The sequence below is a fragment of the Peromyscus californicus genome, unplaced genomic scaffold, assembly GCF_007827085.1.
Source record: "Peromyscus californicus insignis strain IS unplaced genomic scaffold, ASM782708v3 Scaffold_3__1_contigs__length_106647218, whole genome shotgun sequence".
In the NCBI taxonomy this organism is placed as follows: Eukaryota; Metazoa; Chordata; class Mammalia; order Rodentia; family Cricetidae; genus Peromyscus; species Peromyscus californicus.
The window spans coordinates 28,786,888-28,811,743 of NW_026294551.1; the positions used below are offsets into that span (position 1 = coordinate 28,786,888).

A 24,856-nucleotide genomic window follows, 5' to 3' on the forward strand; every position below is an offset into this window, starting at 1 on the left:
CCTGCCAAGGCTTCCAGTGCCGGCCGGGGTCCCGGAGTCCCGAGAGGCTGTGGAGCACCTCCCGGGGCCCCGGCCTCAGGCCTGCCCTTCAGGAGGCCACCCTGGCGCGCCCAGCGTCCGCAGGCGGGCCGCGACCCCCGCCCCCGCCGCCGCCGCCGCCGCCGTTGGCCCTCACCTCCTCGGCGTGCTTGCGCAGCGCCTTCTCCCGCTCGTACTGGGTGATGAGCTGCTCGTTGTCGTCCCGCAGCAGCTCCAGCTCCACCTGGTGCTCCTGGTCCTGCGCGAACACCGAGTCCAGGTTCTCCAGCACGGCCACCACCAGTGGCATCAGCTCCTTGACCACCTCCTCGTCGTAGCGCCCGATGAGCCGCTCGAACTCGCGGTAGATGGAGCCGGCCAGGCCGGACACCCGCTCTGACATCACGGCCCCGGAGCCGCCGGGCTCCTCCTGGTACACCACACCGTCCTCCAGCTCCATGGTGGCGGGCGGGCGGGCGGCCCCGGGCGTCGCCGGCTGAGGGGCGGCACGGGCCCGCGCGGGACGGGCACGGCGGAGGCTGGGGCTGGGCCCCGCGGGATGGGGGCCGGGGCCCGGGCCGAGGAGGGGAGGGGTGGGGTAAGCGCACTCACCCCAACCGCCGCTGCACCAACTGCCGGGGCGGCCCGGCCGCGCGCGCTACGCGTCACCCGTGGGGCGGGGCCGGCGCCGCGTCGCCCCGGTGGGCGGGGCCCTCGCGGGAGGCCAGGCGCGGCAGGGGGCGGGGCCTTGCAGCTGCGTGCGCCGGCTGTGACGCCAACACCCAGCGCCGCGCGGGCTGAGCGGCGGGAGGCGGAGGAAGTGACAGCCGGAGGCTGCGTTGGCTGGGCGCTCCCAGAGGGAAGGGAGGGGCTCTGGAGGGTGACAACTCTTTCCCGACGAGATTGCGAGCGCCTTCTTCGCCTTTCTACAGCTCACACAGCGCCTTCATGGCGCGCCAGACGTGTGGCCCCTGTCTCACAGACAAAGAAACTAGGCCCAGGGAAGTTGTGGGTTAGTCAAGGTCACGCAGCTAGAGCAGGAAAGAGAGCCGAGCCAACCACTTCCTACTGAGAATTCCGGACTCAGAGAAAAATGGAGAAGAGAGAACGAGGGGAAACAACCCTGACTAAGAGAAGGACTGTCCAAAGGATAAGGCTGCCTCGAGTAAGATCGTACTGTTTGGGATTAGAGAAAAGAAGGGATAACCGTAACCAGAAGTGCAAAGCATCTGCAGAAGGGAAAGTGCGTGCCACTTCTAGCATTTTCCCAAACACTGGGTGTCTCTGCTCCCCGCCCACGAAAGGCATTTCTAGGTTGCAGCCACCCCACCCCCTCTCAGATCTTGAAAGGGAGGCGGAGCTGGTAAGTGAGAGGATGAGAAGCTGCGGAGGATATGGGGTGGAGTCAGTGGTGGGAATAAGTCCCGTGATACATGAGGTCACCCCGCTTGGGAGTGCGTCACTTGTGGGGAATGCCACAACACCCAAGCCCTGGGCAGGCTGAGTCAAAGATCACTTCCCTGTATTCTCATCTCCCATCCTCAAGTTGGCCGGAAGACACTCCTAAAAACCCCTTCTCTTTGCCATAGGTGACTCAGAAGTACAACGACTCCGACTCATCTAAAAATAAGGGAGGACTTAAATAGACAAGTTATTAGGCAGAAAATCCGCCAGCTTCTGGGGTCCTAAATACCCTCAATTTAGTGTTTTTAGAGGATCCAGATCGTCCCCAAAGTCTCCTACTTTTTTGATCTTCCTGGAAACCAACAAAAAATACCATGGAGGTTGAGCCAGTGCCAATCTATAAACTCAAAAAGAAAAAGATGAAAACTGTTATCAGGTCTAACTTCGTGTCTGTTTTGCCAATTTCCCTCACCCCCACACCACTACCCCTTAAGTTTGAGGTCTCCCTTTCTCACCCTTACCCTGTGTATATATGTGGGTTATAGGAATGCTGCCCAGCTAGTTGAGTGTGAGCCCAAAATAGCCTATCGCTTTTTAAAAACAATTCTTTTATGTGAATGAATGTTTTGCCTGCGTGCATGTCTGGATACTACAAGCGTGCAGTGCCAGAAGATGGTGTCTCATCGGCTGGAACTGGAGTTTTAGCTAGTTGTGAGCCCCCACATTTGTACTAGGAAGCAAACCCGGGATCTTCTGGAAGAGCAACCAATGCTCTTAACCACTGAGCCTTCCCTTCGGGCCGCCTATCACTTCTTAATCTCATCTTGAAAACGTTGGCTTTTTTCTTTTATATTGCGTTGGAAGTCCTGCTGTGAATATTCTCTCTCCCCTCCCTACCCCTCCCTTCATGAGTGCTGTCACTTAGTCTTCAAAGGTACCTCTATTTTCCTGTAGTCAGAAGATCTGGAAGACTTAGAGGGAGACTTTATTTTGTCTTTCTACAATATTATTGTACACTTAAGAACGTTTAGGGGGAAATGTCTTTTGTTTGTTTGTTTGCTTGCTTTTTGAGACAGGGTTCCTCTGTGTAGCTCTGACTGTTCCGGAACTGGCTTTGTAGACCAGGCTGGCTTCAAACTCAGAGATCTGCCTGCTTCTGCCTCCCAAGTGTTGGAGACTAAAGATGTGTGCTTTTTTTTTAAATTTTACATTTTTTTGGGGTGTGTGTGTGTATGTGTGTGTGTGTGTGTGTGTGTGTGTGTGCGCGCGCGTGCGCGCGCGCGCGCGCGCCATGGACACACAAATGGAGGTCAGAGTAAGTTACTCCCTTCCACCGTGTAAATCCCTGACATCCAAATCAGGTCATCAGTTTCAGGCAGAAAAGTCATAAGCTCCAGGCCTACCTGGACCACAGAGCAAAACCTTACTTCAAAATATAAAATTTAGGGGTCAGTGAGATGGCTCAGCAGGTAGGGGTGCCTGCCACCAAGTCTGACGACCTGAGTTTGATCCCCAGGTCTTATGGTAAAAAGAACCACCTCCCACAAGTTGTCCTCTGACCTTCACACACATGATGTATGTATCACACACATACATAAATAAAATGTAATTTAAGACAATTTTTTAATTAATATAAGGGTGGGCTGGGGAGATTCCTTGGTGGGTAAGACATGTACTGACCTCTGGCCAAAAAACAAGCAAGTACTGCTCTTGCAGAGAACCTGGGTTCACAAAGCTCCAGGGAATCCAGTAACCACTTCTGGACTCCAAGGGGCACTGCATTCACACATGCACAGACTCCCACAAACACATACACAAATAACTGAAAAAATAAAAATAGGTCGTGTGTAAAGTTCCATGCCACCAAGCCTGACAACCTGAGTTTTGTCACCAACCCACATGGTAGGAGAGAAGCAACTCCTGAAAGCTCTTTTGTGATGGCCACATGTGCTCCCTCCCCAAGTAAATAAATCTTAAAATTAAAATAAGGGATGGGAGAAATGGCCCAGCACATAAGAGTGCTTACTGCTCCTGTGGAGGACCACAGTTCGGTTTCCAGCACCCATATCCAACAGCTCACAGCTACCTGTAAGTCCAGCTCCAAAATACCTTACTCCTTCTGGCCTCTGTGGGCCATACATTGTATGCTCCTACATACAAGTGGTGCACATAAACTCAGCGCGCGTGTGCGCACACACACACACACACACAAAAGATTTGTTAAAACTTAAGAATAGGGGGCTGGAGAGATAGCTCAACAATTAAGAGCGGTGGTGGTTCTTCCAGAAGATCCAGATTCAGTTCCCAGCACCCATGTGGTGACTCACAACCATCCCTACAATCAGTTCCAAGGGATCTAAGGGATCTAGTGCCTACTTCTAACTTCTTCAGTCACCATGCACACTCATAATGCATATACATACATGCAGCAAAACACTCATACACATAATCTTAAAAATATTCATGAATGGATAAAGGGTAACAAATGTGTGTAATGGAATAATATTCATTAGTAAAGTATATACTGCAACATGGATTAATCTTAAAAACATACACCAAATGAAATACATGGTCCCACTCATATGAAATGTCCATAAATTGTGAATCTAGAGATACAGACAGTAAGTTAGTGGTTACCTAATGTTGGGGGCATGGGTATCATAATGATAAATGGAAGTGATCAATAATGGGTGTGAGATTTCTTTTAGGGTAATGGAAATGTTCTGAAATTGAAGTGATGTTCTACTCTGTCAGTTTACTAAAAGGCATTCTACTTTGTACTTAAGTTGTATGGTATATGAGCTATATCTCAATAAAGCTAATAAATGAAGCCATGTGCAGTGTCTCACATCTGTAATACCAGCACTGGGGAGCCGAGACAGAAGGATTGTGAGTTAGAAGTCAACCTGGATTAAATAGTATTTAGTGAGCACCAAGTAGGCTTGGGGTACAGAGTAAAGCCTGTGTCAAAACACAAACACATAACAGAGATAGATAGGTAGGTAACTGGATACATGGATGGATGGATGGATGGATGATGGCTACATAGATACACAGATAGAGGGGAAAGAGAGAAAACTGGAAAGGTAGTTTAATGGTGCTTACTTAGCATGCACCAGGCCATAGGTTCAATTGCCAGCAATGCAATAAATAAATGAAATAATACCGTGGATTTAGGCAGTAGATCCAGTAGAACCTTATACTCATGTAAGAGAGTTGAACCAAAATGGTTTTGAAGTTGAGAGAACCTTGTAGTCTCATATGGACTGTCATCATGAACAAATTAGGTGGGGTTGGAAACAATATTTACTGAAGACCTACTCGGTGCCAGTCTCCACAGTAAAGACTAGTTAGTGAACCTTAATTTCTTCATTTGTAGTATATTGGGTTTTTAAAAATAATTTGTTTATTTTTATGTACATTGGTGTTTTGCCTGCATGTATGTCTATGTGAGAGTGTTGGAAGCTGGAGTTACAAACAGTTGTAAGCTGCCGTGTAGGTACTGGGAATTGAACCAGGGTTCTCTGGAAGAGCAGTCAGTGCCCTTAACTGCTGAGCCATCTCTCCAGCCCTAAATATTGGGATTCGTTTAAGACTGAAGTTTTCAGCTGGGCATGTTGGCAAACGCCTTTAATCCCAGCATTCAGGAGGCAGAGACAGGCGGATCTCTGCAGATTCGAGGCCAGCCTGGTCTACAAAGCAAGTTCTAGAACAGCCAGCGCTGTTACACAGAGAAACCCTGTCGGGAAAAACAAACAAAAATACTGAAGTTTTCCTTGCATTCTAAGATTCTGACTCTGGGGGCCAGCAAGACGGCTCAGTGAACAAAGATATTGCAGCCAAGCTTGATGCTGTGTATTCGATCCCCAGCACCTACGTGGAAGCAGCGAGGCTACTCTCACATGTTGTCCTCTGACCTCTGCACACACACTGTGGCACTTTCCCACTCACACATACACACACACAATACATGTAATTTAAAATTTAAAATTATGGCTGGGCGGCAGTGGTGCACACCTTTAATCGCAGCATTCTGGGGGCAAAGACAAGCAAGATTTCTGTGAGTTTGAGGCAGGTCTGGCCTACAAAGCAAGTACTAGGACAGCCAGAGCTGTTATACAAAGAAACTCTATCTTGAAAAACCAAAAAGAAAAGTTAAAATTAAAATTATAGTTCTGGCCAGGCACTGCAATTTTTGTCCCTGTGATGGTGGAGCTGGTCAAGGAGACAGACCCTTTGTTCATGGCCATGACAGGACACCAGACATGAAAGACAGTCATCATCATTTGTCGACACCTGCCAGATGTGAACTATGTAGGCCAGGGTGGATGAACTCATCGTCACGAACTGAGTGGAACTGTTGGACTGCAACAGGGTGTTGTAGTTATCTATGTCCACCTGATACCTGTAAGTAATAGACTCCACCCTTTCACTTCCTCAGTAAATAAGCAATAAATAAATAAGCTAGTTGTTCAGCTTAGATGCAAAATTGTAAAACATCGGTGGCGAACTTCTGCCCTCCGGGGTTCTCCCACTGTGCTGTAAGCCTGTATTTAAGACCTCCTACCTCCTTCAATAAATGGCATTCTGCATTAAATAAGTAAAAAAAATAATAAGCTAGTTGTTGTAGTATACACCTATGTTCCAGTGCTCAAGAGGCAGAGCAAGGAGGATCTCTGTGAATTCCAGGCCAGACTGGACTATGAGTGAAAAATTGAGGACATGATTGCTCCTACGTCTGGTTGAGGAGAAGGTTTACTGTAGATATGAGGGAGAAAACAGAGGCATCTGGAAGGGTCCAGAAGGAACCAGGCAATGATAGGAGGGGACTGTGTGGAAGAGGAAGAGAAGAGAGAGGAGACAAGTGGACCAAGAGAGGAACCGTAGATCTGGATGCCAAGAGCAAGGCAGGAGACCCAAAGGAGTGCCAAATCCAAATGACTGGGTTATAGAGATCAGAGAAGCTGGGGGAGGAAAGTGAAGTTCGTCCCCAGGGTTGAAGAGTTTAGAGTAGGGAGAGGGGTGAAAAGTGCTGGGAGGAGCCACGGGTGCTGAGACTTATCCCAGGTGTCTTTGAGACCTGACAGGCTACACATTAAGTACCAGGCCTGCCAGGACTACATAGTGAGACCCTGCCTTGAACAAACAAAATATTCTAAAAAGTTTAAATAAAAATAAAATGGGCGGGCTGGAGAGATGGCTCAGCAGTTAAGAGCATTGGCTGCTCTTCCAAAGGTCCTGAGTTCAATTCCCAGCACCCACATGGTGGCTCACAACCACCTATAATGAGATCTGATGCCCTCTTCTGGCTTGCAGGCATACATGCAGGCAGAACACTGTATACATAATAAATAAATAAATCTTTAAAAAAAAGTTTAATAAAATAGGTTATTAAGATGGCTCGGCTCATAAAAGCTCTTGCCAAGCAAGCCTAATGATCTGAGTTTGACTCCTGGTAACCATAGTGTATGGTTGACTTCAGAAAGTTGTCCTTTGACCTCCTCATGTATACAGTGGCACACATATGCCCGAGGTCACACATAGTCAATGTACATCATACACAAATCATACACAACAGAGAGACAGACAGACAGACACACACACACAGAGAGAGAGAGAGAGAGAGAGAGAGAGAGAAAGAGAGAGAAAGAGAAAGAGAGAGAGAGATTAATGATTAGTAAAAATTTGACTCTGCTTTTAGTAGTAGTAACAGGAGCCTGGTAGTCAGCTCCTAATTATGTAGGTAATAATAAGCCTCTTATTCCCAGAACTCACATCTAATCCCCAAGGACTGAGATTATCATAAAGACCAAGAATTATCAAGGAAAAAACAGGTCACAGTGGACTTTGGAGTGTTTACTTTTGATTCCTAAAGGGAAGGAAATTCCACTCCAAGAGATTCCTTGCCCTTGCAAAATTAGTGGAGACAGTATGGCCAGCAGTTGGGGGCGGGGCGGGGAGTTGATAGGGGAAGGAAGGGTGGAGTTTCTTCCTAAGCATAACAGTTATAATCAGGGGAAGGTTGGAATTATCAGTCCAGTAGTGCAGCCAGCCTTATGGAACTGCTACAGTGATTTCTATGTGACTCAATTTTTTTTCTTGTTTCACACACTTGTGTTCCCACCTAGGGGGAGAGAGAAAGTCACTGAAAGAGAAGGAGAGCTCCCAGGGCTTGGGTCTGCTGGTATGGCAGTGTGCAAAGCCAAGTGACTCATCACGCCATACGAACTGCAACATGTCTGGAGAGGCAGTTTGGTAATGGAATGTTGGGCTCTTGAAGAGTGTCAGGGTATTTTTCAGAGTGCCCCGTTGCCTTTTCTTTTGAAAGGCTTGTTGCTGTTGTTGGTAGTGCTATAGAGCCGACCCCGTAAGTGCCACCTAACTACACCTGTACTGCCAACAGGTCTTTAAACAGGCATCACGAAGGATGACCTTCAGATCCATTCTTGTTAAGAATTTAACTTGTGCCGGGCATAGTTGCTCACACCTGTAATTCTAATGCTCAGAGGCCGAAGTGGAAGATTATCGTAAGTGAGAGGCCAGCCTAGGCTACACAGTGAGTTCCAGAACAGCCTTGGCTCACAGCTGCAGAGTAAGATCCTGTTTGGTGGGGTTGGGGGTGGCGAAGAAAGACAGAACACTTGTAAACTAGCTAGAACCTGTCCTCGGGTTGCCACATCCCGGGGAAGGTGGGGGAGGGGGATGACTCTATACGAATCACTCTACAGACAGTAAAGTGCAGTTACAAAGGTTAGTATCCACGTCTACCCCTCAGAAAAGTAAAAATAAGTAAATAAATAAATAAATGAAATCTAAGGCAAGGTCAGTCCATAATCAGAAACAGGACATGAGCAAACTGAATCACAATACCTTGCTGTTGAAAACATTTTCTATTTAAGGGATACAGCTTATCTGAAAGAAAAAGAAAACAACAGAAAAAAAGAGGGGATGATTGGAACAGGGGTGGTGTCTGGTCCGAAGGGAAACAGTCCACAGAGACTTGGTGACCTTTGTCACTTTTCTTCCACATAGTCATGTATGAAAATGACTCAGCTTGTCTGACACCAGTGGCCTATATTTAGTAGGAACGACAGAGCCAGATGAAAACCTAAGCATAGTATCCATGTGCCAAGCACCAGTCCCGTTCGCACATCAGAAGCAGGGAACAGGTACTCATTTTTCCATTTTGTTTAACGAGGGACAGCACACAGTCTGCTGCTTGCACCCTCTACATTTGCATTTTTGTTTCTCAGAGAGCTAGAAACTAACTCCCAGCAGGATGGTTACTCCTTGCTATGTGAGACAAGTCAGTCTTAGCCTGCACTGAGTGGTGCCCAAGCCCATCATTTCATAATGGAGGGACCCAGCCATAGTTTCTGGCCATGTAGAAACCAATGTCCTGAACTGGTGACTCTCAGCTCAGCATCCCATCACACTTCTACTGCTTCAAGTTCCCATGTCAAAGGCCAAGCCACGTGGTTCATTCAGTAAAAGTGCCCGCCACACTGGGTGAAGTGGCAGGCATTGTGGCAGATGCCTTTAATTCCAGCAATTGGGAGGGAGAGGCAGGCCGATCTCTCTGAGTTTGAGGCCAGCCTGTTCTAAATAGCAAGTTCCAGACTGTCAGGACTAATGAGAGAGATCCTGACTCAAAAACAAAAAGTGCTTATCAGGCAATCCCGATGACCTGAGTCTACATACATACTTACACACACACACACACACACACACACACACACACACACACACACACACACCACACACACCACACACACACACACACCACACTTTCAATTTTCAAAGTAAAAAACAAACAATATCCTGTTGAACAGAAGACCATGGGTCTGAACGAGGAGGATTCATCCCTGCAGACATCCCTTCTAATGCAACAAGAATTTTATATACAAAGGAAGAACAAGTTCACCCTGGGAACACAGGCTTGTAATTTTAGTCAAGTGGGTGACTGAGGCAGGAGGATCATGACTTTGAGGTCAATCTGGACTAAATAAGTGAATTCTAAGCCAGCTTGAGCTTTATAGCAAGACTGTGTCTCAAACAATGAAGAAAAGAGGGAAGAGACAGGGGAAAAAAAGGGTAAGAATTGTTTAAAAATGGTCAAGGGAGCTTGAGAAATGATGGGGCTTTACTCCTGCAGTTGTAAAAGGGCAGCATGAACAGCACATGTGAAGAAGAGAGCCCCAGGGAAACATAAAATTGGAGTTGGAATCAGTGAGTTTGAAGACCTTATTATCTAAAATCCAAGTGTAATCCCTACATTTGAGAAGCAGAGGCAGGAAGACCACCCAAAGCTTCAGACCAACAGGGTCTATATAGTGAGTTCCAGGCCAGTCAGAACTACATAGTGAGATCCTATCTTTAAAAAAAAAAAAATAAACAAACAAACTTGGGTTCCGGGCATGGTGGTATATGCCTTTGATCCTAGCACTCGGGAGGCAGAAGCAGGCACATCTTTATGAATTCAAGGCCGTCCTGGTCTACATAGTGAGTACCAGACCGGCCAAGACTACAAAATAAGACCCCATCTCAAAACACACACACACACACACACACACACACACACACACACACACACACCCACCCCTTGAGTTTTCACCAGGTGCCAGTCATAAGGCTTGAGTACTCTCTCAACGTACCTCAGAACATTGAAGAACTTTCTGCTCATAGACAGGCAAAAGGATGCCAAATCAAGATCAAGATCAAGAAAAACAAGGATGGGGGCTGGAGAGAAGACTCAGAGGTTAAGGGCACTGACTGCTCTTCCAAAGGACTTGGGTTTAATTCCTAGCCCCCGCAGGGTGGCTCACAACCACCTGTAACTCCAGCCTTAGAGGATCCAACACGCCCTCCCTCCACTGTGGGCACTGCATGTACATGGTGCAGTCATACAGGCAAGCAAAACATCCGTACACGTACAAATAATACACTTTAAGAAAGAAAAGAGAAACAAAGCTCACCACAACAGATATCTTTCTATCCTGCTCATCACAGACAAGAAGGAGGCAGACACTGAAGCAGGCCCTTCCCCCTCATTTGGCAGTGAAGAAGCTGAAGTGAAATGGACCTCCTCATTTGACTCTACTAAAAATCTTGAAAAGTCAAAAAAAGTCTTGTTTCCTAAATGTATTGTCTTAGAATTCTAAGGATTTCAAAATTTGTTCTTCAAGCTAACTAACCACTTTCCCTTCTTCGACTTTCTCTAATTTTATTTATTTATTTGTTTGTGTTGGTTGGTTGGTTGATTTTTTTGTTTGTTGGTTGGTTGGATTTTTTAAAAGTTTTGTTTTGTTTTTGTTTTTGTTTCTCTGTGTAGCCCTGACTGTCCTGGAACTCATTCTGTAGACCAGGCTGGCCTGGAACTCCGAGATCCTCCTGCCTCTTCCTCCCAAGTGCTGGGATTAAAGGCATGTGCCACTATCACCTGGCCTACTTTTTGTAATTTTAATATTCTATCCCCATGGGCTCTTTATTCCAAATGACTAAATGACTATTTCCCACCATGAGAGACCCCAAATCTTTTATGCAGTACTTCACACTGACCCATGCACCCCACTACCATTCTCTTTGTGTACCTAACCTTCGGTATACTGACTCTGTGGTGGTTTGAAAGAACATGGCCTGCTGTGGAATAATCCTTCTGTATACTGTGAAAATGTGTTGCTGTCATTGTTAATAAAAAGCTGATTGGCCGATAGCTGGGCAGGAAGAGATTGGGCAGGAGAACCAGGCTAGGAGGACACTGGGAAGAAGGGTGGAGTTTTGGGAGTCTCGAAAGATGCAGAGAGAAGTGAGATGAACATGCCGTGTTGAAAGAAGGTACTGCCAGGTGGCAGAAGGTAGATAAGAAATATGAGTTACAAAGAGAGATGCATGGATTTCCCTGGGATGGGGAAATAGAAGAGATCTCTTGGGTAAATTGGGGGTAGGGGTGGGGGTGATGTAGGCATGGGAACTTGAGGGAGCAGGTTGGATAGGCTGGGTGTGGGAGGCAGGTTGGGGGCAGGACAGAGGGGAAGAGTAATGAAAGAGATGTCTTGATGAGGGTGCCACTTGGGGGCTAGGGAGAAACCTGGAGCCAGGGAAACCCCCAGGAATCCACAAGGATGATCCCAGCTAAGACTCCTAGCAATAGTGGAGAAGGTGCCTGAATTGGTCATCTACTGTAATCAGATTGGTGACTACCCTAATTGTCATCAGAGATACTCTATCCAGTAACCGATGGAAACAGATGTACAGATTCACAGCCAAGCACTGGGGCTGAGCTCCTGGAGTCTTGCTGAAGAAAGGGAGGAGGGATTGTATGAACCAAGGGAGTCATGTGGGGTGAACCCACAGAGACAGCTGATCTGAACTTGTAGGAGCTCATGGACTCTGGACCAACAATTAGAGAGCCTGCATGGGACTGACGTAGGCCCTCTGCATGTGTGTGACAGTTGTGTAGCTTGTTCTGTTTGTGAGACTCCTAGCAGTGAGATCAGGACCTGTCCCTGGCGCTTAGCTGGCTTTTGGGAACCTGTTCCCCATGCTGGATTACCTTGTCCAGCCTTGATGCAAGGGGAGGAGCTTGGTCCTGCCTCAACTTGATGTGCCATGCTTTGTTCAAGCCCATGGGAGGCTTGCCCCTTTTTGAATAGAGATGGAGGAAGAGCAGTGGATGAGGAGAGGGGTAGATGGGAAATGGAGAGGGAATGGAAGGAGAGTAGGGAGGGTAAGTGTGGTCAATATGTAAAATAAATGAAAAAAAAATGTTATTTAGCCAGGCAGTGGTGGCGCACGCCTTTAAATCCCAGCACTCAGGAGGCAGAGGCAGGAGGATCTCTGTGAGTTCAAGGCCAGCCTGGTCTACAGCACAAGATCCAGGACAGGCACCAAAACTACACAGAGGAACCCTGTCTTGAAAAACAAAACAAAACAAAAAAATGTTATTTAGATAAAATAAAAGAAAAGAAAAAATATGGGTTAATTTAAAATGTAAGAGTTAGCTAATGATAAGCCTGAGCTATCAATCAAGCATCTATAATTAATATTGAGTCTCCATGTTGGTTATTTGGAAACTGGCAGGTGGAAAAAAAAGTCTGGTACAATGGCCCCCAAAGGAAGTGGCACGATTAGGTGTGGCCTTGAAGAAAGAAGTGTGTCACTGTGGGGGAGGGCTTTGGGGTCTCTTTTGCTCAAGCTTCCCTCAGTGTGACAGTTGACTTCCTGTTGCCTGTAAGATGTAGCATTCTCAGCTCTATTACCACATCTGCCTGCACACCACCATGCTCCCCATCATGATGATAATGGACTGAACCTCTGGAACTATAAGCGAGCCCCTTCAATTCAATGTTTTCTTTCTAAGAGTTGCTGTGGTCATGGTGTCTTTTCACAGCAATAGAAAACCCTAAGACAGACTCCCAGCAATTATTAAAGAAAAAAAAGCAATCTCTACAAGCTAATTCTTGCTATCAGCTTTATATGTTCTCTTCTTAGGCATACACATGCTCAGAAATTCTTGTTTTGCTAATTGTTTATATATGGTTACAATAATGACTCTAAAAGTGGCCATGGTTACACATGTTTATAATCTTAGTACTTTGGAGGTAGAGGCAAGAGGATTGACATAAGTTCAAGGCCAGTATTGCAGGATATTTGATCACACTGTGAAGATGTGTTGCTGTTTTTACCTCACCTGCCTAGGCACCTTCTGGTTGGTTTAATAAAGAGCTGAGTGGCCAATAGCTAGGCAGGAAGAGGATAGGCAGAACTTCTGGGCAGAGATAGGAACTCTAGGTTAGAATCTGGCTCTGGGATTTCACCAGCAAGACACAGAGAAAGTCGGACATACAGTACTGAGGAGAGGTAAACGAGCCACATGGCAGAATGTAAATTAATATAAATGGTTAATTTAAGTTATAAGAGCTAGTTGGGAACAAACCTAAGCTAAGGCCACACTTTCATAATTCATAAGAAGTCTCCGTGTCATTATTTGGGAGGTGGTAGTCCAAAGAAAGTCTGACAACAGGCTAGCCTAGTCTACATAGTCAGTTCCAGAATTGCCTGAGCTAGATATTGGCTCTCTCTCTCTCTCTCTCTCTCTCTCTCTCTCTCTCTCTCTCTCTCTCTCTGTGTGTGTGTGTGTGTGTGTGTGTGTGTGTGTGTGTGTGTGTGTGTGTGAAACACACAAAGCAATTGTGGAGGTACTTGCTTAAAATTCCAGCCTGGACCACATAGCAAGTATCCATCCAGCCAAGGTTATATAGAAAGATCTTATCATAATAATCAAAACTGCAAACAAACAAATAAACCCCCAAACAAACAAAAAGTAATGAAGGCCAGCCCTGGTGCCATGTGTCTATAATCCTACCGCTTAGGAAATGGAGGCAGGAAAATCAGGAGACCAGACTCAGGTACACATTGAATTTGAGGACAGCCTGAGCTACATGAGATCCTAGCTCAACAAAGCAAAACAAAATAAACAAAAACAAAACAAAACACCAGGGCTTAGGATATAGCTAGTGATAGAGTGCTCAGCTAGCATGAATAGGCAGGCCCTAGGTTTCCCCAGTAATGCAAAATAATAAAAGACATACTACTGTTCATTCAGGTCAGAATGCACATGTACTGTGGATGAGTGTGGTGGTTTGAAAGAAAATGGCCCCCAAAGGGAGTGGCACTACTAGGAGGTGTGACCTTGTTGGAGTAGTTATGGCCTAGTTGGAGGAAGTGTGTCACTGTGGAAGTGGACTTTGAGGTCTCATATATGCTCAAGATACTGCCCAGGGTCTCAGACCACCATTTCCTGTTGCCTGCAAGATGTAGGATTCTCAGCTACTTCTCCAGCACCATGTCCGCCTGTGTGCCACCATGTCCCGCCATGATGATAATGTTCTGAACCTCTGAACTGTAATTGAGCCACCCTAAATAAATGTTTTCCTTTATAAGAGTTGCTGTGGTCACGGTGTCTCTTCACAGCAATAGAAATCCTAACTAAGACAATAAGCCTTACTCATTTCTACAACAGGTCATGAGGTCAGTTTCGCAGAGTTCTTTGAGTCTACTGTGTATTTATCTAACTCCAGGGATGGCCGAAGGACCTGACTCCCAGAGGAGTAATACAACCTACTTTCATGCCTGCAGTGTTCCCCATACCCCCCTTTCTTCACCCACTTCTCTAGAAAGAGTGTTCTTGCTCTTTCTGACTCCAATTACAGGAAGTCAGGAGGGTCTTTCCAGACCACTCTCAGCTGAGTAGCTCCTGGAAAACTGGATGGAAAATGAAGCATGGGGGAAAAAAAGAGAAAACTTTGCAAGTGTGAGCCATGCAAGGGGAAGAGCACTGGTCATCTGACAGAAGGCAAAGCATGCGAGAGAACAGAAAGGGAATGAAGCAGTGACTGGTGGGTTCAGAGGTGGAAGGTTAAAGTTTCGTGTGTTAAGTGGATGGTTTGCAACTAGCCTAGGGGAAGAGAGTGTGTGATATATTGTGGGACAAACACAGACATGTCCAACTCACAGAAGGTCATGGGTTTTGATACTTCTTAATCCCCTCAGAGTTTACCAGGAGCATTGGACTTACTGTGGTTGGTGGGCTGGAAAGAACTGATGGCTGTCACCTCGAGGCCAAGTCAAATAGAACTGCCTGTGACTTGTTCTCTCCACCCTGCTATAGTGCCTTTAGGTCTTGTCCTGAGATAGCACAGCCACATACTGGAGTAGCTGGGATCCCAGGGAGAAAGGTGCTGACCCTGAAGCCGACTTGACATGAGTGAGACAGTTTGGTTTGGTTTAGTCATGGACACCTGGGATTTCTTTTTTGCTGTTGCTACATAACCTGGCCTAATACGACAAATAAAGAGGTGCTACAGGGATATGGCTTTTTAGAAATAATAGATCACATGCCATGAGACCCCAAACTGGAGAGGCTAAGAGGAAGAAGCGCTAAACTGGTCTAGAATTGCCCTTGGGGAAGACAAAAATTATCAGACTCCAGCGGGCATCCTAGAGAGTCAAACCACATGAAAGTAAGAAGGAAATTAATACCAAGTCACTGCCCTGAGTGTTGACCCTCTTCATCCATATAATCCTTTTCCCCAGAGAGATTTAGCCTGAAAGCCAAAACCAAGGTCACAGCATATATAGAGACTATTACAAGCCAAAAGCTCATAGTTTTGCTAAAGACTTTATTGAATCTAAGTTTAGAAAGTGGAAATAAGCTTGTGTATTGATGCACACCTGTAATCCCAACACTGGGAAAACTGAGGCAGGAGGATCAGAGTTCAAGGCCAAACCCGAGCTACATAACGAATTCAAGTCCAGCCAGGAATACCTAAGAGACTGCTTCAATCACCTACCTCAAACGTGTCTCGCTCTATCTCACTTGTATACATGCAAGCATGCATTTAAGTTCTGGAGAAAGGGAGAGATGAACTCAAAACCAGACTCTTGAGGTCGGGGCAGTTATTTAACCTTCTTGGATCTTAGTTCCTCTATCTGTAAAACAGGATTAAGAGTAGTGCCCACAAGTCAGGCATGGTCGTACACGTATGTAATACCAGTACTCTGAAAGTTAACGCAGCAGGATTACTGTGAGTTCTAGGCTAGTCAGGGTTTCTTAGCAAGACTGTAACAAATATCCTAGACAGCTGGGCAGTGGTGGTGCTCGCCTTTAATCCCAGCACTCAGGAGGCAGAGGCAGGCGGATCTCTGTGAGTTTGAAGCCAGCCTGGTCTACAGAGCTAGTTCTAGGATAGGCACCAAAGCTACACAGAGAAACCCTGTCTTGAAAAACAAACAAACAAAAATATCCCAGACAGGCCAGATATAGTGATTCATATCTGTATCTCAGCACTTTAGATTCTAGAGTCTGGAGCAGTGGTTCTCAACGTTCCTAATGTTGCAACCCTTTAATACAGCTCCTCATGTTGGGGTGACCCCCAATCATAAAATTATTTTTGTTGCTTCTTCATAACTGTAATTTTGCTACTGTTATGAACTGTATTGCAATATCTGTGTTTTCCAATGGTTTTAGGCAACCCCTGTGAAATGGCTGTTTGACCCTCAAAAGGGATTTCTACCTACCTGCTGAGAACCTCTGGTCTAGAGGCTAAGGCAGGAGCATTGTGAGTTCAAGGCCAGCGTGGGCTACAAACTGAGTACCAAGTCAACCAGGGTTAGAGAATAAAGAGCTGAGCGGTGGTGGCACACACTTTTAATCCCAGCACTTGGGAGGCAGAGGCAGGCAGAGTTCTGAGTTCCAGGCCAGCCTGGTCTACAGAGTAAGTTCCAGGATAGCAAGGGCTTCACAGAGAAATCATGTCTTATAAAACCAATGAATGAATGAGTGAATGAATGAATGAATGAATGAATAAGGAAGAAAGAAAAAAAGAAGGAAGGATATGGTTGTTGTAGTAGACTGTACGATAAACAGTCCCAGTCTCTCACATCTTTCTCCAATCAGCAAATAATGCAGAATTCCTCAAAAGCTATCTACCTCTCTCTTTCAGGAGAGACTGGGGATGGGACAGGGAGTGCCGAGGAAGCAAAGGCAGATGAACTATGTGGCTCTCGTGATGCTCAGGCAATTGCTTTCATGAGAAGATCCTGCTGTTTGATTTGTAGTTTGCCCCTGGAGTCAAAGGTAGGCGGGTTCATATTTTCTCCTTGATTATTGGCAATGAAAGTTCCCCAGGGTCTATTCTCAATGAGTATGACAAATGTCTCGTCTTTACCCTACCTCCCAGAGCACCTTTCCATTTCTCAGGCATGGGCATAATGTATTAGTTGCTCTGATTCCTTAAATCATTAATAACCAGACCTCCGTGTCCTAGATCAATTCCATTCTCAGTGCAGTATTACAGCTAGCTGTCTCGTTTGCCTCCAATGCCATTTAAAAACTATTATGTCATCATCTTGTCGTCCCATTATGATTCATTTAAACACTGTCGTGACCTCCTCCAGAAGTGAGACCCAGGACTGAAGCCTTGTGTAATTATGAAGCAATGCACATGAGGTTGAGAGCCAGGATTCTGGCTTGGAACTCTGGTTGTACTCCTTCTAGGTATCTGCATGTGACCCAGTAATCCTCCCCTCATGAGCCATGTGAGGTTTTACGTTTCCTCACCTGAAAAGAAGGGATAGCAGTTATTGTTGTTAAGGCATCCCACATGCTCATAGAGGGTACTACTAACGAGCCACACTTGACTTTGATAGCAATAAGAAGGTCATGCGGTTGTGTGACTAGTTAATACAAGTGAAGTATAGGCACCATGGTGCATGCAGGTAACCCCAGCACCTGGTAGGTGGGGAAGATCAGGGGTTCAAGGCCAGCCTCAGCTACACAATAAGAGCTCAAAGCAAGCTTGGGTTATGAGACTTTGTCTCAAAGAAAAACACATACAAAACAAACTAAAAAACAAAACACAGGTTGGGGATTTAGCTCAGTGGTAGAGCAAGCACAAGGCCCTGGGTTCGGTCCTCAGCTCTGAAAAAAAAAAAAAAAAAGAAAAAACAAAACAAAAAAAAAACACTTTGTGTTTGGCATAGTACAACTTTGATAAATGCAGACTAAGCCAGGTGTGGTAGCACAAGCCAGTAATTCAGACATGACAAAGGCTGAAGCAGGAGGATCACCTTGAGTTTGAGGTTAGCCTGGGCCACAAAGCAAGATCCTGTTTCAAAATACAGAAATAACACACCCCTCACAACAAAACCCACATCAAATGCATGGTAATTAGCATACTAATCATTTTTTATTATTAAGAAGTTTTCTATTCATTTTCCATAGCAACCACAGATTCCCCTCTCCTCCCTCCTTCCACGCCCCCAGCCTTCCCCTCCAACTCACCTCCCCATTCCCACCTCCTCCAAGGCAAGGTCTCCCATGGGGAGTCAGCAGAGCCTGGGACATTCCGTTGAGGCAGGTCCAAGCCCCTCCTCCCTGCACCAAGGTGTCCCACCGTAGGCACTGGGCTCCAAAAAGCTGGCTCATAGCATGCTAATCTAGATTTGTTGCCCAGCCTGACCTATGAATGAAAGTGAGGACATGACAGCTCCAAGGTGTGGTTGAGGAGAAGGGTTTTATTGTAGATACGAGGGGGAGTTCAGCCAGAGGGATCTGGAAAGATCCAGACTGAACATGGCCAGCAGAATAGATTGGGCCATGAGAGGAGAGAGAGAAGAGGAGAGCAAAAGAGGAAGAAGAGAGAAGGCAAGCAGACCAAAACGCCAAGAGGACCAAGGGTGAGCAGAGCCAAGAGAGCATGTGGCCAAAATGGCTGGTTTATCTAGGAATCAGAGTGAGCCTTGTCTCCTCCTCCTCCTCCTCCTCCTCCTCCTCCTCCTCCTCCTCCTCCTCCTCCTCTTCCTCCTCTGTTTTTGGTTTTTGAGACAGGGTTTCTCTGTGTAGTCCTGGCTGTCCTGGAGCTCACTATATTGACCAGGCTGGCCTCGAACTCACAGAGATCCGCCTGCCTCTGCCTCCCGAGTGCTGGGATTAAAGGCGTACACCACCACTGCCTGGCCTCCTTCTGCTTCTTGAGTGCTGGGATCCATGGTTATCACCCCTTTTAAAATACTTTTAAGGTCCTAGATATCACCTTAGGTAAACAATTCCAAAATGTCTGTCCTCAAGCCTGGCATCTCTTCTAAACTCCCTTTAATTTCTAAGAACTCTGTTTGTCTGTGGGCACCTGTAGTGGGCAGAGCAGAACTATGAGCGTCCTGATCTATCACTCTCTGCTTTATAACCTGAGACAGTTTCTCACTGAACCTGGAGCTAGGTAGGTGGCCAGCAAGCTTCTGAGTCTTCTATCTCTGCCTTCTACAGCTTTAGTGTTACAGACATGTGCTCAGCCGTGCCTGGTTTCTTTTGTTGTATTTATGGTTGTTGTTTTTAATGTGTGTTTGGGGATTTGAACTCAGGTCCTTAGGTTTGTGTGGCAAATCCACTGAGCCATCTCTCTAGCCCAGTTGCTGAGCACTTTCTATTTCAATCCTCCACCAGTAACAACCAACCACGGTCCTCTAGCTGGTCCACAGGGCTTTCCTGTTTGTATTTCGATCACATTGTCACGGTTTCTAAGGCTGACATTTAGTACAGTGTATCAGATAGTCTGTTAAAATTTCATTGGATTACTTTTTATAATCCTCACAACACTCTGATGATGTAAGGGCTATCCTCTTCATTTAGCAACTATGGAAATTGATCCTTAGAAATGGTGAGTAATTTGTCCAAGACCACATTTCTCAGAACCATAAGCCACACCCGAACGTTTTAGAAACACAGCCATGCTCTTAAGCACTGCTATTACCTAAGTGCCCATCTAAGACTTGCTATTCTAATCAGGTGCAAACCTGATCAGTTTATCCCAGGAATCCATCAAAAACATGTTCCTTGACTGTATTAACCCAGAAGATCTGACCTGTCACACTTTGGTTATTGATGATGCCCAGTCTCCTATTAGATTTCTTCTCTTCCATCTTTTCTGTTCAATTTCCAGACGTTAGTTAACTTGGATCAAGATCTAAACCGCAGCTCTTCCTGTGTACCAGTGTGAACATGAATTAATGGGGCCATGTCTTTTATTCTTTTCTCTGTTAATGAGTAAAAAACAAAAACAAACAAACAAAACACCCTGGATAGTTCATTTTTTTGTGTTGTTTAATTTGAGTTTTTGAATTTTTTTTTTTTTTTTTTTTTTGGTGGACAGTGTCTTATGTACCCTAGTGTGAGGGCCCACAGAAGCTCCTTAATAAAGTCTTACTCAAGGTCAGAAAGTCTGAGCTTGCTTTACCCAGCAGGGTTGCATAATAGAATGATTTGGTCAAAGGCGTGATTACCAGGTGTTTTAAAGGGTCTACACTTGGTTGTATCTTGTGCTTTGATCTTGAAAGGGGGAGGTCTTTTGCCGCTCCTCTTGCTAGTGTATAAAAAGCCCATTAGAAATACACTCAAGCCGGACATTGGTGGCACATGCCTTTAGTCCCAGCACTCGGGAGGCAAAGCCAGGTGGATCTCTGTGAGTTCCAGGCCAGCCTGGTTTACAGTGTGAGATTCAGGACAGGCACCAAAACTACACAGAGAAACCCTGTCTCAGAAAAACCAAAACCAAAAAGAAAAAAGAAAAAAGAAACTTGAGGCTGCATGGTATTGACCCAGGACCTTCCCGAAGCTATCCTGTGTCTTTCATCTATATTTCTATCTAGCATTTCTCAATTCCTCACTCCCCTCTTCAAGGAACCCTTTGATAGGTCAGATCTGAACTCCAACACTGAACCCCAACCCCTTAGGCTGGTCTAGAACTTACTATGTAACTGAGGATGGCCTTGAACTCCTGATACCCTACCTTAGTCTCCCAAGTTGCTGGGATCACAAGCATAAGCCACTACACTTAGCTACTCTTTTCCTTTTTCTATTTCTATTTTATTTTATTTTTATGGTTCTTTATTGGGGGGCTGGTGGCACCCATGTAAAGGTCAGAGGATAACTCTTTGGAGTTAGTTCTCTCCTACTATACAGAGTCCAAGGATCAAACTCAGACCATCAGGCTTGGTGGCAAGCACCTTTACTCACTGGCCCCCCTCTTTTCTCGTTGATAATAGTTGATATCATTAATGAAGTTTGTTAAACATTTCTTCCTTTATTATGTTTTATTTTTAATATATTCAAATAACATTTTGGCTGTGCCTGATGGCTCATCCCTTTAATCACAGCATTCAGGAGGCAGAAGCTGGCGAATCTCAAGAGTTTGTGGCTAGCCTAATCTACAAAATGAGTTCCAGGACAGCCAGGGCTACACAGAGAAACCCTGTGTTGAAAATAACAAACAAAAACTTTTAGGTAGTGCTGGCTATTCTTTGTTGTCATCTCAACTACATCCAAGTGGCTGGGTACACCAGTGAGGGGTTTTTCCTTAATTAAATCGTTTGAAGTGGGAAGACCCACTTTTACTCTTGGCCACACCTTCTGTTGGCAGCCTATATAAAGCACATGGAAGAAGGAAGCTTGCTTTTTGTCTGCTTGCTCTCATTCTCCCTGGCAAGTTCATTCCTTCACTGGCATTAAAGCCTACTTTGGGATTCTGGAGTATGCTGAAGGCCAGACAATATATCCAGCCACGTGGACTGAACAACGACTGGATTCCAGGACCTTCTGCTGTAGACAGCCATTGTTGGACTACCTGGAGAACCACCTATAAGCCCCTCTAATAAACTCCCTCTTTCTCTCTCTCTATCTATATCTATATAGACTATATAGATATATAGGCTCCTTCTATAAGTTCTGTTCCTCTGGAGCAGTGGTTCTCAACCTTTCTAATACTTCATACCTTTAATACAGTTCACCATGTTGTGGTAGCCCCCAACCATAAAATTATTTCATTGCTACTTCATAACTGTAAATTTGCCACTGTTATGAATCATAATGTAAATATATGATATGCAGGATATATATGTAACCCCCAAAGGGGTCACCAGCCATGGTTGAGAACCCCTGCTCTAGAAAACCCTGACAAATATAGGTAGATACAGTAACAAATACCTATGACCCTAGTACTAGGGAGTCTGAAGGAGGTTTGTAAGTTCAAGATTGGTCGGGCTGCAGAGTAAGTTCAAGACTAACCTGAGCAATGTTAGTGAGACTGACCCTGTCTTAAAATTAAAAAAAGAATAAAAAAGGAGAAAGGGACTGGGGACATAGCTCAGTGAGTGTTTACCTAGCATTCATGAGGCCCTGGGTTTGATTCCTAGTAACATAAAAGCACACACACACACACACACACACCACCACCACCACCACCACCACCACCACCACCACCACCACCACCATCACCACCACCACCAGCAGCCACAACAACAACAACAAGAAAAGTTATGTAGGAAAGGCTGAAGGCCAGTGAGTGGCTGCCAGTGGAGACAGTGCATTCTAAGCTGGGTGTTTCAAGTTACTCTGAAATCTCCTGCTAAGGTTTCTTGACAGGACATAGATTAATATGCCAGTGATGGCTAATCTTTGTTGTCAGCTTGACTACAACTGGAATCAACTAAAACCCAAGTAGCTGGGCATGCAGGTAAGGGTTTGTCTTGATTGGATCATTTGAGGTGGGAAGACCCACCCTGAACCTAATGTGTCATACCTTGATTATTGATGATACCAGCGCCTTCTGGTGGCAGCCCACATACAAGGACATGAAAGAAGGAAGTTTTTGCTTTTTGCTTGCCAGCTCTTTCTGGCCAGTTTATTTATCCTGCTGCTGGTATGAGAACCTGCTTCTTCAGATTCCAATATAGACTGAAGACCAACTGAAACATCCAGCCCCTTGGACTGAACAACTGCCAGATTCCTGGCCCTTCTGTCAGGACAGAGCCACTGCTGTACTAGGTAGGCCACAGCCTGTAAGCCACTCTAGTAAATCATATGCATACGTTCTATACATATTAATTCTACCAGTTCTGTTCCATTAGAGAACCCTCACTAATACTATGGCCATAAAACTTTGTTAGTTTTAAATTCTTAGAGCTTTCTGACTTGGGTCATAGAACATTTCCCTGGAGAAGCACCTGTGGGTTGTACAGGTCTAAGAAGGAAGGTGAGGGGGAGAGTCATAGAATTAGCAGGCTTCCAGGAAGACAGGAGACCTTCCTGTTCTTTTCCTTAGCGTCTGCCAAGCAGTCTCCCAACTCCTAGCAAAGCCTATATACTCACTTCAAAAGAACCTGGCTGAAAAACAAGCCAGTGAGATGGCTCAGTAGGTAAAGGCTCTTGTTGCCAAGCCTAATGACCTCAGTTTGACCTTAGAACCCACAACATGGAAGGATCACATGGGCTCCTTCAAATTGTCCTCTGGGCTCTATATACATGGCAAGGCACATGTCCCTCCACCCCAAACGTATTTAAAGTTGTTTTTCAAACTATAAAATTACATTCACTTCATTCCCCCCCCCCCCAAATAAAACAAGAACCCAGCTCTGAAACTGCCTTAAAGAGTCTACCAACCAACAGGGCTGAAAACCTCAATTCTCAGGTTTCATGACAGACTACAGACTGGAACCCCGAGTTTTAGCAAATGCCCAGGTGATTGTTTTGTATACAGATGTTGGAAAAGCACAAGTGAAGTGCATCCCAACCAATAAAAAGGTGGTTTAATTTCGTTTTTCTTTTGTTTTTTTTTTGAGACTGGGACTTATGGATCCCAGACTGGCCTTGAACTCACTATTTTAGCTGAGGATGACCTTGTACTCTTGGTTCTCCTGCTTAAGGTACTAGGATTATACATGTGCACTATCATGCGCTGTTTAAGATGTTTTACATTCATTTATGCTGTGGGATATTTGTTTAATGATGCAAAGCTGTGTTGCATTCTTTTATGTTGCATTTGTTTAACTCTGTAAAGCTGTGTTACTTTGCCTGCCTAAAACACCTGATTGGTCCAATAAAGAGCTGAACGGCCAACAGCTAAGCAGGAGAGGGACAGGCGGGGCTGCCAGGCAGAGAGAATGTATAGGAGGAGAAATCTAGGCTGGGGGAGGAGAAAAGAAGAACAAGGAGCCAGAAAAGGAGAAGGGGAGGGTGTCAGGGGCCAGCCACACAGCCAGCCATGGAGTAAGAAGGAAAGAAAGATGTATAGAATAAAGGAAGGTAAAAAGCCCAGAGGCAAAAGGTAGTTAAAGGGAAACGGGATAATTTAAGTTAGAAAAGCTGGCTAGGAACAAGCCAAGCTAAGTCGGGGCATTTGTAAGTAAGAATAAATCTCCATGTATTTATCTGAGAGTTGGGTGGTGGGCTTAAAAATCACTCTGTAGCACTGGCATGCTTTGAACTTGTGATCCTTTTGTCTCAGCCTGCCAAGTAGCTGGAATTAAAGGTCTGTGCTTGTTTTGTTGCTGCTGTTGCGTGGTTGTTGTTTTTGTGACAATGTGGTGGTTTGAATGAGAATAGTCCTTCACAGGCTCACATATTTGAATGCTTGGTCCCCAACTGGAACTATTTAGGAAGGATTAGGAGCTGTGGCCTTGTTGGAGGAGATGTGCCATTGGGGGTGGGCTTTGAGGTTTCAAAAGCACATGCCATTCCCAGTTAGCTCTCTTTCTCTTCCTCCTATTTGCAGATCAAGATATGAGCTGCCAGCTACTGCTCCAGCATCACACCTGCCTGCCTGCTGCTGTGCTCCTCATATGATGGTCATGGACTCTAACCCTCTGCCGCAGTGAGCCCCACACTAAATATTTTCTTTTATAAGGTGCTTTGGTCATGATGTCTTAGCAACAGAAAAGTAACTAAGACAGAAAGAGTACATTGATTTGTGTTCCTGTTATTGTGATCAAATACCCTTAGAAAGGCAACTTAAGAGAGAAAGATGGTGTGTGTGTGTGTGTGTGTGTGTGTGTGTGTGTGTGTGTGTGTGTGTATGTACTCCTAGTTCCAAGTCACAGTCCAACA

The 24,856-nt window shown here is 45.5% G+C and overlaps 1 protein-coding gene and 1 long non-coding RNA gene across 10 annotated transcripts in view; one reads left to right on the forward strand and one right to left on the reverse strand.

Moving 5' to 3' along the window:
• The window catches only part of Spag9 (sperm associated antigen 9), a 133,092-nt gene extending 132,562 nt beyond the window's left edge, over positions 1 to 530 (reverse strand). For 3 of the 9 annotated variants that reach the window (XM_052759660.1, XM_052759658.1, XM_052759659.1), the window contains exon 1: positions 176 to 529. In XM_052759660.1, the coding sequence (XP_052615620.1) occupies positions 176 to 478 (303 nt within the window). In that variant the 5' untranslated portion in view covers positions 479 to 529. Of the gene's footprint in view, positions 1 to 175 lie in introns of all 9 variants that reach the window. The other 6 variants (XM_052759657.1, XM_052759656.1, XM_052759663.1 and 3 more) reach the window with 3 other exon arrangements.
• On the forward strand, positions 339 to 24,624 carry LOC128123354 (uncharacterized). Its single transcript, XR_008222657.1, has 3 exons — positions 339 to 451; positions 16,926 to 17,059; positions 24,525 to 24,624. It is a non-coding gene; the product is annotated as an uncharacterized LOC128123354 (long non-coding RNA).
• Positions 24,625 to 24,856: the final 232 nt, after the last annotated feature.